A 13,809-nucleotide genomic window follows, 5' to 3' on the forward strand; every position below is an offset into this window, starting at 1 on the left:
ACATCGTGAAATGTCATCTCTTGACAGCTAAGCAAACTCAGATTGCGTGGTTATCTCTGAGGGTGCCATGCTTAGGGATTGAGAGTTACAGAGAGAGTTTAGATGTCTGTTCTTGACCTCTCTCACTTTCTAAAGTTTAAATAATTTGACCCATTTTTAAAGAAAAATCATACATCATTTAATTTAGAGGGTTTTTGTTTTTGTTTTTTGTTTGTTTGTTTGTTTTTTCTCTGAGATAAGGTTTCTCTGTCTAACAGCCCTGGCTGTCCTGAAACTCTGTTTATAGACCAGGCTGGCCTCAAACTCAGAGTTCTGCCTCTGCCTCCCAAGTGCTGAGATTAAAGGCCTGTGCAACCATGCTTAATTTAGATTTCTAAAAACAAAAATGTCTCAAGAGTTAAGAGCAGAGAACTTTTCACTCCTAAGAAGCCGCTTCTGGCAACTCTTCTGTCTTAGATAATTATGTCCATCGACTGGTTGCGAGCAAGACGGATGGAAAGATCGTTCAGTACGAGTGTGAGGGCGACACCTGCCAGGAAGAGAAGATAGACGCCTTACAGTTAGAGGTGAGATGCTGTAAGCTGTCGCCTAGCAACCGCTATTGCTGCCTTTTTCCGCTCTCTGGAGAAAGGCGCTTTGACCTTTTAATACAGTCATCTGCCCTGTGTGGAATTTTTTTTTCAGTTCTGTCATTTCTTCGAAGAATTTCTAAAATGTTTCTGTTTTGAAGGTTAAGCTTCCCTGTGCCTCACTGTTTTCAGTGTGATGTTCCTGGTTGTCTTGAGTTCTGGCTCATTAGTTAAGGCAAGTCAGGTCATCTTCTGCAGCAGCAATAAAGCCGAAAGGTAGGCTGTTCCTGTCAGTGACTCCACAGAAGCTGGACGCAGTAGACTTGGTCAGAGTGAACCCCGGCAGCGCCCTTCCTCCCTAGAGTTGTCTATGCGCAGCGGTGTGTTTAATGTGTGTGCTTTGTGAGTTGGGGCTCGTAGTTAAAGCCATTTCTGAGTTGATGTGTTTGAAGGAACAGCACATTTAGCACACTCAGTTTTCTTCTGAGCGGTAAACCCTGTCTGTAGCAGACAGTCCTCCCACAGAACTGTTGGACACACAGAGCGTCCTGTCACTCATGTGGTTAGTAATATTTTGTTGTTTCCTGTGGGTGGGGCTTGCACGAGTGCTGGGATTAAAGGTGTGCACCACCACCACCACCACCACCACCACCACCACCACCGATCAGTGGGTTGGGTTTGGTTCCAAGACAGGGTCTTGGGTCTTGTCAAGTACTCCCCTACTGACCTCAGACTAATGATCCTCCTGTCTATTTTATGTAAATTTCAAAAAAAACAACAAAAAGTTTAACCAGGAAAACTAACCCAAACCCCTGACTATCAGAGGAAATGGATGTTTGGAAATTGGCTCATTAGTAGACTCTTTTTGAGATCTTTTTTTTTTTTCATTTTATGTGTGTGAGTGTTATGTCTACAGGTATGTCTGGACTACATGCATGCTTGGTGCCTGAGAAGCTCAAAAGTGGGCCTCAGATGCCCTTGAGCTGGAATTGTAGATGTTTGAGCCACTTGTGGATGCTGGAGATAGAACCCGGGTCCTCTGGAAGAGCAGCCAGTGTGCTTATCTGCTGAGCCATCTCTCCAGCCCCTCATTTGTGGACTTTATAGTTCTGATAAATGTAGAAAAGTGGCCTTCTGTAAGGCTTGTATTCTTAATAAATTAATACATTTACAGAAATGATCAAACCCTTGACATTAAGTCTTTAGAATAAGTATCTCTTCCATATGAACTCTGAGTAATGGTGTCATCCACATTTTATATTTAAGAAATAGCTTGTCAGGGTAGGGTTGTACCTCAGTTGGTACCAGGCTGTGGTTGTTCTAGAACTCACTATGTAGGCTAGGCTGACCTATTCAGACACACCACCACACCTGGCCTTGCCTACAGGGCTGAACACCGATGGCCCTATCCTGCTGTGTCCACACCCGGCATCTTTGTTGTCCTTGAGATGAAGAGGCCCTGGGCTGGTCTCATGACTGTCAACAGCCTCTTCCCTGAAGTCCTAGCGGTCTACTGCAGCCCACCATCCTTCCCTACCCGTGGCCACACAGGGCTGTGGAGATACAGAGACCAAATACAGTCCTCATTTCCAGAGTTCACAGTCCAGTCAGGGTGGTCTGTGAGTAAACCTTCCGGTCAGTACTGCTGTCGTGAGTGCTGCCAGTGGGGGTGCAGAGACAGAGGAGTGGGTTAGAGTTACATGTGGGGAGGGTGCCGAGTGTGGAACCCAGAGTCTCACGCATGCTAAGCCCACATTTTACCACTCAGCTACCACTCTAGCCCCAAATTTTATATAAATTCAAAGCTTCCATTTTAAAAATTGTCTAGACTAGAATAAGTTTGTATAAATGTGTATTCACACTAAAGAGGTAAAGGTAGGAAGATCAAGAGCTCAAGGCCATACTGGACATTTGAGGCCAGTCTGGGGTATATGAGACCCTGTATCAAAAAGACAAAAAGGCCTGGTTTGGTGATTTGAAAGAAAATGGCCCCAAAGGGAGTGGCACTATTAGGAGGTGTGGCTTTTTTGGATTAGGTGTGGTCTTGTTGGAGGAAGTGTGTCACTGTGGAGGTGGGCTTTGAGGTCTCATTTATGCTCCAGCCACGCTCAGTGAGACAGTCCACTTCCTATTGCCTTCTGATCACGATGTAGCCAGCACCATGTCTGCCTGTACACTGCCATGCTTTCTGCTATGACGATGATGATGGACTGAACCTCTGAACTATAAGCCACCACCTCAACTAAATGTTTTCCTTCTAAGAGTTGCTATGGTCATGGTGTCTCTTCACAGCAATAGGAACCCTAAGACAGATGGGCTGAAGAGATGGCTCAGCAGTTAAGAACACTGGCTGCTCTTCCAGAGGATCCAGGTTCAATTCCCAGCACCCACATGGCAGTTCACAACTGTCTATAACTCCAGTTCCAGGGACCCAACACTCTCACAAAGACATGAATGTAGACAAAACACCAATACACATAAATTAAAAAACAAAACAAAACAAACACAAAAAGGCTAGAAAGATAGCTCAGTCTATCAAGGTGCTTGCCATGCCAACATGAGGGGCTGAGTTCAGTCCCCAGAACCTGAAGTTTTTACAGAATGGAAGTGGTGGTGCAAGGTTGTAATCCTAGTACTGAGGAGATGGACACAGACAGATCTCTGGGACCCACTGGCCGGCCAGCCTAGCCTGCTTGGTAAGTCCTAGGTCAGTGAGAGACCCTATCTCAAAACTAAAGTAGACAGTGCCTGAGGAACGATACTGGAGGCTGACTCTGCCCTCCCCTTGCACACACATGAATAGAACACACATACTGCATTATAAAAACATAAAAGTAAGCTGGGTATAGTGGTGCATACCTTTAATCCCAGCACTCAGGAGGCAGAGGCGAGCAGAGGCAAGCGAATCTCTGTGAGTTCAAGGCCAGCCTAGTCTACAACACAAGTTCCAGGACAACCAGGACATAGAGAAACCCTGTCTCAAAAACAAAACAAAACAAAAAATAACAGCAACAAGATTTACATATATATGTAAATTTGGATTCTTGGATTTTTCCCAGCTAGATTGCAAGCTCCACTCTACCTCTGGCCCAGTGCCTGCTGACCTGGGTTGAACCCAAGTGTAACAGATTCTGATGAGCCTGACATGGGAGTATAAGCCTCAAGTCCCCAGCTGATAAGGTTGGAAGGTGGCCAGTGCCTCAAGTGTGAGGCAGTTTGGGCAACAAGCAAAGCCACCTCTCCATTCTGTCTCTCTCTGGTTGTAATAATGACTATGTAGTCCTGGCTAGCCCGGAGTGTTGGGATTCAACCACCACGGCCCAGCAGCTGTTCTGTTTTGTTTGTTTGTCTTAGGAGTTTTCTAACTTGAGTTGGTTTGTTGTGAGTGTAGGAGCAGCACTGTGCTGTAGAGACCTTGACTCTGCACGCAGTTCTACTGGCTGTCATGGGTCATGTTCACTGGGTCTCAGTATTGGTGATGGCTCACATCTGGTGTTTGTTCTGCTTCTAGTATTCGTACTTACTGACAAGCCAGCTGGAATCGCAGCGGATATACTGGGAAAACAAGATCGTTCGCATAGAGAAGGACACGGCAGAGGAGGTGAGTGTCTGACCTGGTGACTGAAATGCCATGGCAGGGCACCTGACAGCGGGAGAGGGCCCAGGACAGAATCTTCACTGGGTGATAGACTTAAGGGTCTTGATAGTTTGTGTTTCACCTGAGTCAGAGCTAGCGCTTTGCACAGTCCCACTAAGAACATAAAGTGGTGACTGACTAGCCTGCTGCTCCCTGCCAGTGTCCTCAGGCAAGGATTCTCCTGTAAAACCCAAAATCCATGCAAGTGTGTTCACAAGGTTTTGCAACATGGGTCAGCCGCTGGCATGTCAGCTTGGGAACGGTGCCTTTGGGAACTGATGTGGACTTGTGAGGCTTTGTAAACCGAGGGAAATAAATTAGGCAGAAATGGAGCTTTTGTAGTCACCCTAGAGAATGACTGATTCGTGGTTGCAGTTACCACATTTTAACTAAGTGATCCGTTAAATGTGCCATGCATAGGGGCCTAAGCCTGTAGCTCTGGCTACTCACGGGGCAGAGGCAGGAGGATTGTTTAAGCCCAGAAGTTTGAGGCCACATAGCCTTTTTTTTTTTTTTTTTTTTTTTTTAATTTTTGAAGATTCATTTTGATTTTATGTGTATGAGTGTTTGATTGGCCAGGCCGTGGTGTTGCACGCCTTTAGTCCCAGCGCTTGGGAGGCAGAGGCAGGTGGATCTCTGTGAGTTCGAGGCCACTTACTTGGTCTACAGAGTGAGTTCCAGGACAGCCAGAACTGTTTCACAGAGAAACCCTGTCTCGGGGGAAAAAAAAAAGATGTTTGATTGTATGTCTGTGTGTACAGTGCCTTTGGAGACCAGAAGAGGGCATAAGCACCCCTCGAACTGAAGCTGCGTGTGGTTGTGAAGTACAGTGCGTGCTCGGAACTAAACCAAGGTCCCCTCCCTGCAAGGACAGAGAGCTCTTAGCAAGGTTCTTTGTTGGTTTGGTTTGGTTTTAGATTTCAACGCATAGAAAGTGATGTGAGTTTTGCAGAAACCTATATAGGAGGCCTGCGCTCTGCACGTTTGATTTCCTCCTAGTCTGTAGCATGTTCAAGGAACCTTGAGAGTTCCAGAGAAGACGGTTTGAACAAAGGTGCACCTGGGGCTTGTGTGTGTGAGATCTCCAGCAGCTGCTTCTCTTAGCAGTATATGAGGTCTTTGAATTTTCTAAAGGTCCCAACTGGTGACTTAGTCCCCGCCACCCTGGGCCCTAGCAACAGTGTGAATTGGCTTTTCAAACAGCCGTGTTTGAGTGATCAGGCTTTGGAGTGATCTTTAGTTAAAAGTCATGGATGGAATTCTTGCTACAGCCTTCCAGACAGTGGAGGTGCCAGTGCAGAGGCCCAGAGGACACTGGCCTTTCTGCCCTGCATAGGGTGTGGTTGCCACACAGGGAGCAGAGCGGGAGCTGCCACTCCCACTGTGGACTCCCCAGGCCATGTGCTGTCGCAGCTTCACTAATGACTTTTTTGTGGCTTTACCAGCATGACCACCCAACTTGTTTCACACAGACCCTATCGAACTGAGCTCAGAACCCTCTCTGCCTTGTATGATTCCTCAGGATTAGCCACATTCTCTAAGACATGCCAGCAAAAGCAAGTCAGGGCTGGGGAAGAGAAGCCCCAAGGAATTCGCTTTCAGGTCGGAGTGAACTGGAGCCAGGGCAGCTCCCAGTGAAAGCTTACAGCACTTGAAAAGGATGCCTTTGTTTTCCAATGACAGATGTCATTTGTCCATAAGTTCATGGCTGATGCAAGCCTTTTGTCCTGCAGTGTCCTTTTGTGACTGGCATTCTGTCCATTTGCACCCCAAGCAGTAGAGCATGCAGGGGGACAGTGACAGGTTCTCACTCGTGGGCTTCATAACACATTCATGGAGGTGGTGGGGCTGGGGGAGGGGTGATAAGCCAAGCCTGAAACCTGCAGGTCACTTGTAGACTTGAGGGAGTGTGATTTATTTCAGCCCGTCACGGATATAGGAGCAGCCAGCCACTCAGAGCCATGTGAAAGCTCTTGGCTTCCTTTCTCTTTTTCAAAATATAATCTATTTTAGCTTGGCAGTGGTGGTGCACGCCTTTAATCCCAGCACTCAGAAGGCAGAGGCAGGTGGATATCTGAGTTTGAGGCCAGCCTGGTCTACATAGTGAGTTCCAGGACAGCCAGGGCTACACAGAGACACTTTGTCTCAAAAAAACAAAAAGAAAAGAAAAAAATTATTTTAGGTTTTTGTGTATGAGTGTTTTGACCGCATATATATACACATATATATACATACACACACACACACACACACACACACACACACACACACACACACACACACACATATACACACACACACACACATACACATACACATGTGCAGCATGTGCTTCACTGATGTCTAGAGAGGTCAGAAGAGGGCATCAAATCCCCAGGAACTGGAGTTACTGACAGTTGTTAACTGGGAATTGAACCCCAGTCCTCTAGAGGAGCAGCCAATGCTCTTAGCCACTTAGCCATCTCTCCAGCCCGTGTGTGGCTTTTGGTTTTCATGGGGCTGAGTATAGAGAATACACAGTTAGGCAGTGGGCATAAATGGGACCCCTGAAGATACATCTTTTCAGATTTCTAGCTCCATTTAAATCCATACTTCTTTCAGTTATAAACTATAAAAATCAATTTGATATATCACAATTGGCATTTTTATTACATAGAATATGGTAGATGTAGGAGTAAAGTGTACTACATCTATTGTTTTGTGAAGCTTGTTTCTGTTGTATGCACATGTGTATCTATGTGTGTGTGTGTGTCTATTGTGTGTGTACACAAGCATGCTAGTGCAGAGGTCAGATAACAACTTTTAGTTCTCTCCTTCCACTTTTAAGTGGGTTCTGGACATTGACTCAGGCCATCAGCTTTGTGCAGCCATCACCTACACCCCTGAGCCATTTCACTAGCCCTTTGGGGTGTTTCTTAAACACTAACCCTAGTTACCATAGCATCTGTCTGTGGAGCACCAAGACCTTCTCCAGAGATGGCCATAATGGCACACCTGTAATCTCAGCATGTGGGGAGAGAAAACAGGAGAATCAGAAGATCAGGGCCATCCTGGGCTTCATCATGAGTTTGAATGTAGCTTGGGCTACATAAGACCTCTCAAAGAAAGTTTTCATCTTGATTTAAAGATGTTTAGCTTAATATTTTCATTGACCAAAATGCACTTGAGTCCTTTTGATGTTAATTCTACCTTCCACTGCTCTGCAGAGGAAGGCAGGGAAGCAGAAAAGCAGCTGGAGAGTCTAGTGGTCTCTTACCTGGAAACAGTGTTGAAGTAGTTGGGCCTGGTAGTCATGCCTGAAATCTAGCTCTTGGCAGGTTTGGCAGGAAGCTTGACAAGTTTGAAAGCCAGCCTAGGCTACAGAGTAAGAAGGACCACCCATTGTGGTGCACACCTTTTTAATCCCAGCACTTGGGAGGCAGAGGTAGGCAGATCTCTGAGTTTGAAGCCAGCCTGGTCTACAGAGTGAGTTCCAGGACAGCCAAGGCTACACAGAGAAACCCTGTCTCAAAAAACCAAAATAAATAAATAGATAAATCAGGCAAGGCAAAAATGAAAGGCTAAAGTATGACCCCAGTGTGGTGGTGTCACATGTGCCCCAAGCAGAGAACATAAAACTTGGGCCTTCAGCTTCAGAGAGGTTTAAAGCTTGGTTTTGGACAGGATCCCCCATCCTGCAGCTGGGTGGCCTTGGGTCATTGCCTTGCCTTTCTCTGAGTGTTTCCTCAGAAGCTTGTTGACCTGTGCCATCGCTTACTGAGAGGTGTGGGTACAAAGGCTGCTGGATGCTGGTGCCTAGCAGCCCGGCCCCTCTATTTCCCTGCTCCGCTCACCTTCTCTCAGTTTCTAAAACTTGGAATTGAGGCAGCTCCCAGCTCTGCAGCTCTTCGCATGTTGGTCGGTCCCATGTTCCCCTAGCTAGACTCCAGTGGGCTCTTGGTAGGACTGCTTTTGCCTGACCTCCATATCATCCAGAACTTGCATTCTTTCTAGTTCTCTGAAGTATGAATTAGTTCTCTAGATATATTGCCTTATAGACTGACCCCAGACAAACATGCAGTTCATACTGCTTCATGGCACATCAGAAAAAAGCAGTAAGTTGGAGGACAAAACAAACCAAACTAGTAGAATCCAGTCTCACTGTTTTCTTTTGTTTTTGAGTTATTGGGTTTATTGAGACAGCTAAGGATGGCCTGAGACTCACTGTGCACCCCAGAGTATTCTTGGCATCTTCCTGTCTTAGCCTCCTCAGTGCTGCGGCGATAGCAGGTGGGGGGTAGCAACCCAGCTCTTCACGAGTTCTTGGAGATGACTTCCGGAATGTGCTCTGGAGGAACACGGGGGCTGTTGGTTAATAATGAGAGGCTCTGCTGTGGCCTTGGGCAGCCCTTCCCCTCTTCCAAAGCCTGGATTGCCCTCGTTTGTTCGATAGCTTCCCTGTGCATCCAGCAGCTCCTGGTCCTTGTTTATTCTAGAAGAACGTCTTTCATTTAGTTTTTCACAATTTTTTGTCACAATTCCTTCCAAGTGGCTTACCTTGACTTTCTGAGTTTGGGTTGTCCTGGATACAGAGGCGGGCGGGGGAGGGGGTGTAGTGTCGCAAGAACTATATGATTCTGCCTGACCTCCATTGCACTTTCAGATTAACAACATGAAGACCAAGTTTAAAGAGACCATTGAGAAGTGTGACAGCCTGGAGCTCAGGCTCAGTGACCTCCTGAAGGAGAAGCAGTCTGTGGAAAGAAAGTAGGTATCCCTCAGTTCTTGGCACCACGCATGCCAACGGGCTCTCACAGAGAAGCACGTTTGCTTCCTTGGCCACACCCCGTATTGAGCATGTACATCATGTAGGTTTTCGGGGGGTTCTTTATAGTTGGAGCAGAGTTGTAGCGACTTCTCATTGTGTACTTAGGGGCTAGCAAGATGGCTCAGCTGCCAAACCTGACCACCTCTATTGGATCCCAAGACTCCCGTGGTAAAAGGAAAGAACTGCCTCCCATGCATGTGGTCCTCAGACCCCACGTGTGCACCTTGGCACGTGTGTACACACACATTCAGGAAATACATGTGAAAATGAAAAAGATGAGATTGGGGTTTCACTTGAGGAGTAGGGTGCCAGATGGAACCCTGCCCTCTGCCGCGATCCAAAGAGTGCTTGTCGTGTGTGCAGGTGACTTCCGTTTCTGCCTGCGGTTTCTGAGAGCCATGTTGGCTGAGAGCTGGCAGTTAGGAAAGAGGTTTTGTCTAAGCCCATGTCCCAGGTCCTCCCTTGGACAGGACTCAGGCCTAATAATGCCAAGCATGGAGCACAAAGCCATGACCAGCATGACAAGAACACTCCTCACTGCTGTAGTCAAGGTGGGGTGTTCCTGGTGGCGGGGGCTAGCCTGTAAGTCAGTGGCGGATCGACTTCCCAACATGCACAAGGGCCTGGGTTTGATCCCGAATACTGAAGAGGTAAGATTTCCTCCCAGGTTTTAGTTACACTGTAAAGGTGACTAGACTGTTTTTGTGACCATATAATATAGTACATAAAGGTACTTTAAGAGGGGTGTTTGGTCCTTAGTGTTGTTTCTCTCTCTCTCTTTTTTTAAGATTTATTTTATTGATTATGTGTACCGTGTTCTGCCTGCAGGCCAGAAGAGGGCACCAGATCTCATTGTAGATGGTTGTGAGCCACCATGTGGTTGCTGGGAATTGAACCCAGGTCCTCTGGAAGAGCAGCCAGTGCTCTTAACCGCTGAGCCATCTCTCCAGCCCTCAAGATAGGGTCTTACTATGTAGACCAGGCTGGCCTCCAGCTCACAGAGATCCCCCTACTTCTGCCTCGAAAGTGCTGGTCTAATGTTTATCTTTAATTGTGGACAGTTGTATAATACAAAACGTGCCGTTTGTGTGTCTGTGTACACGTGTGTGCACGTGTGTGCACGTGTTGGGGGGGCCTGTGGAGGCCAGAGGTCAGCATTGCATGTCTTCCTTCACAGTTCCTCATCTTGGTGGTTTTGTTGGTTTTCACCCAGGGTCTCCTGTGCAGCCCTGCCTGTCCTGGAGCTCGCTCTGTAGACCAGGCTGGCCTCGAACCCACAGAGATCCGCCTGCCTCTGCCTCCCGAGTGCTGGGATTAAAGGCGTGCGCCAAGCTTTGATTTGGTCTTTCGGGATGGACTCTCATGCTGTAGCCCTGAATTCTTTTTTTTTTTTTTTTAATTTATTTCTATTTTATGTGCATTGGTGTTTTGTCTACATGTATGTCTGTGTGAGGGTGTTGGATCCCCTGGAACTGGAGTTACAGACAGTTGTGAGCTGCCATGTGAGTGCTGGGAATTGAACCTGGGTCCTCTGGAAGAGCAGCCAGTGCTCTTAAACCATTGAGCCATCTTTCCAGCCCCTGTATCCCTGAATTCAAATATTGCTCCTGCCTCAGCTTCCTGAGTGTTAGGATTACAGGTGGAGCCACCATACCTGACTTCTTTGGCATTCTGGTACACAAAAATGGTACCTGCTATATATAGTGTCTCGATTCTCCACTTAGTGTAATTCTCCACTTAAGAGTGAGCATTGAGGGTAGAGCGCCCCCACTCTGGAACCCTTCCCCCCCCTTTAGCAACTCATGAGGTCAGAGCACTTGTCTCAGAGGATGCCACTTCCCTCCCTGGTGGCTTCCTCCTCATGGCCATGTCTCTGACAGAGTTGCTGCTGCTGCTGCTGCTGAGCTCGGCAGGGAGGGGCCTGCCCTAATGGCTTCCAAGGTCCCGGAACAGAAAGGGACATGGAGCAGGTGAGGCTAGCTCTGTCTTCCTCTGCGTGGCTCCAGGTGCACACAGCTGAACACCAGAGTAGCCAAGCTCAGCACGGAGCTGCAGGAGGAGCAGGAGCTGAACAAGTGTCTGCGAGCCAACCAGCTGCTGCTCCAGAACAGGCTGAAGGAAGAGGAGAGGCTGCTCAAGGAGACCTGCGACCAGAAGGACCTGCAGATCACTGAGATCCAGGAGCAGCTGCGCGATGTCATGTTCTACCTGGAGACACAGCAGCAGATCAGCCACCTGCCCGCAGAGACGCGGCAGGAGATACAGGAAGGGCAGATCAACATCCCCTCGGCCCCCAACCCGCCCTCTTCGGGGGCCGGTGGGAAGCTGCCGTCCAGGAAGGGCCGCAGCAAGAGGGGCAAGTGACCTTCAGAGACTTGTCCCCGAGACTTCCTGGGCACTGCAGGGTGTGCTGGGACCTTTGCTGAGCGGGAGGGTGGGCCCTAATAAGTATGCCTGAGGACAAACTGCGGTCGTGTGGCTCCTTCATTTGTGTGATGTGAGGAGACTGAGAGGGTGGCATTGGCAGCGCTTCCCAAGGTGGTGAGTCTCAGACCTCAGACACCTCATGGCCATTCTGCCTTCCAGCCGGGTGGCCCCCCTTCTTGTGTGGTTTTCCGTTGTATTTATTCAGTTGGAGCACTTGCAGTTGAGTTCCAGGGTAGGTTGATGACATGACGTGACCTCAGAGGCAGCAGTACCTAGCACTAAAGCACAGCACCTGCCTCCAGGAGAGGAGCCTGCTGCCCACTGCAGAGCAATCACCTCTCCTGCCATCCCTGCCTTCCTCTGTGGAGTTGAAGAGCTGCTTGACTGTCACAGAGAAGAGGCTAGATTGTAAACCAGGCCCCGGCTTATCCTCAGCAGCCATCTTGCCTGGCTTGAGGGCAGGAAAAACAAGGAACTGGGCAGATGGAGTCGACCCAGTGTAGGGGAGATGGTGACAGCTCTTTTTGATGACTGTGCCTGTCCAATAAGAAGAGCCTTCCTGGCTCTCTTGGGCCCAGGTAACTGAGAATACCCTCCATCTAGCAGGAGTCAGCAAGGGGCAAGCCTGGAGAGAGGTCTCTGACAAGCTGATTGTGTTGCTGGGGTCAGTGTATACTGACCATTTACAGGCCAGGCGCATGTTCAGGTCGCAGCTAGAGGGAGCGTGGGCAGATTTTCAGTTTCGCTTTTAGGATATAAGCAAAGGCTGCCTCTTACTCCAGACCCTGGCTGCAGCATATCAAACAGCCATATGATACTTACTGTGACCAACAGAGGTGTTATGTGCCTCTCTAGAACCAGGAACAGCAGATAACTAGTAGCATAGTAATTGAGCAGAATTGAAGGGACACCATGTTGGGAATTGGCTTCTAGAAGAGCCTGGGCAGTTAGGACAGCAGTGTGTAGTTCAGTTTAATTTTCTGCTTTATCATCAGCCAAAGGTTTGAAGTGTCACACTTTAGGACTGTTTTCTTTCTTCCTTTTTTTTTTTTTTCCCTGATTGGACCTCGCCCTTTGGCCTGAACGTCTGACATGTTGTCACAGTGTTGCTTGTGTTGCTGACCACTGTCCAGTTCTGTGGAATGTGCTGTGGCATTTCCCAAAACCACACCTGTGACTGCAGAATGAGTGTACTCAGACCTACGTGGCTCTTCCTGAGGGCAGCCCGGCTCTCCAGATCCTCAGGCCTGAGCCGCATAGGCACCTGGGGCCAGGGCAGGAGCAGATCTGCCTCTCACAGAGCTTCCACTTTATCCAGAACGCATTTTACGCTGCTCCAGTCCTGGGCTCAGCCCCACTTGTCTTGCCCATCTGACCTTGCAGAAGCTGGGGTGGGTGGTAGCATGCTAATTAAGAGAATCAGAAGTCGTTTCCAAAGCTGGCTCCTCCTTTCATTACAATCCACAAGCAGCCCTGCCACACAGACGAGAGCCACACTCCCCAGCACAGGTCCGGGAAAATGCCCGGGAAGGCTGTGGCCAGAGGAAGCAGCAGATGGGCAGAGGTTTCCAAACTACTTGAAGGTCTTAAAAAAAAATGTTCCAGGAAAACAAAAATCAAGATGTGTAAATAAAATGTTATTTTAAAAGGTCAAAGAGTTATGTTTGAATCTGACATTATACAGGATGGAAGCTGTTAGTGTGTTCTTCTGAACAAAGATGAAACTCGCTTTCCCACGCTCCCTTGACTGATGAACTCTTACTAAAACAACCAGAGACTATTCCTCCCTGTGAAATCTGCATCTGTGACATTGCGTGGGAGCGTGTATCTAAGGGTGTCAGTGGCCTGTTTGTTTGTTTGTTTGTTTGTTTTTCAAGACAGGGTTTCTCTGTTGTAGCCCTGGCTGTCCTGGAACTCTGTGGAACAGAACAGGCTAGACTCCAGCTCAAAGATCCACCTGCCTACCTCTGTCTCTGAGTGCTGGGAATTAAGGCATGCACCACCACGCCCAGTGAAATGAAAACTTTTCTTTAATAATTCATTTTTATTTTATGTGCATTGGCATTGGTGTTTTGCCTACATGCATATCTGTGTGAGAGTATCAGGTCCCTTAGAACTGAAGTTACAAACAGTTGTGAGCTGCCATGTGGGTGCTGGGAATTGAACCCTGGCCTCTGAAAGGGCAGCCAGTGCTTATAACCACTGAGCCATCTGTCCAGCCCCATGAAAACATTTTTTTTTCTAGACAGGGTTTCTGTGTGTAACAGTCCTAGTTGTCCTGGAACACACTTTGTAGTCTAGGCTGGCCTCGAACTCACAGAGATCCGCCTGCCTCTGCCTCCCAAGCGCTGTGACTAAAGGTGTGCGCC

At 48.1% G+C, this 13,809-nt stretch overlaps 1 protein-coding gene across 1 annotated transcript in view; it reads left to right on the plus strand.

Moving 5' to 3' along the window:
• The window catches only part of Brap (BRCA1 associated protein), a 34,482-nt gene extending 21,387 nt beyond the window's left edge, over nt 1-13,095 (plus strand). The window contains exons 9-12 of the mRNA XM_052755268.1: nt 457-566; nt 4,081-4,170; nt 8,849-8,952; nt 11,020-13,095. Of these exons, the coding sequence (XP_052611228.1) occupies nt 457-566; nt 4,081-4,170; nt 8,849-8,952; nt 11,020-11,377 (662 nt within the window). The 3' untranslated portion in view covers nt 11,378-13,095. The remainder of the gene's footprint in view (nt 1-456; nt 567-4,080; nt 4,171-8,848; nt 8,953-11,019) is intronic.
• Nucleotides 13,096-13,809: the final 714 nt, after the last annotated feature.

This window comes from Peromyscus californicus, unplaced genomic scaffold (assembly GCF_007827085.1).
Source record: "Peromyscus californicus insignis strain IS unplaced genomic scaffold, ASM782708v3 Scaffold_2__1_contigs__length_46816999, whole genome shotgun sequence".
NCBI classification, from domain to species: domain Eukaryota; kingdom Metazoa; phylum Chordata; class Mammalia; order Rodentia; family Cricetidae; genus Peromyscus; species Peromyscus californicus.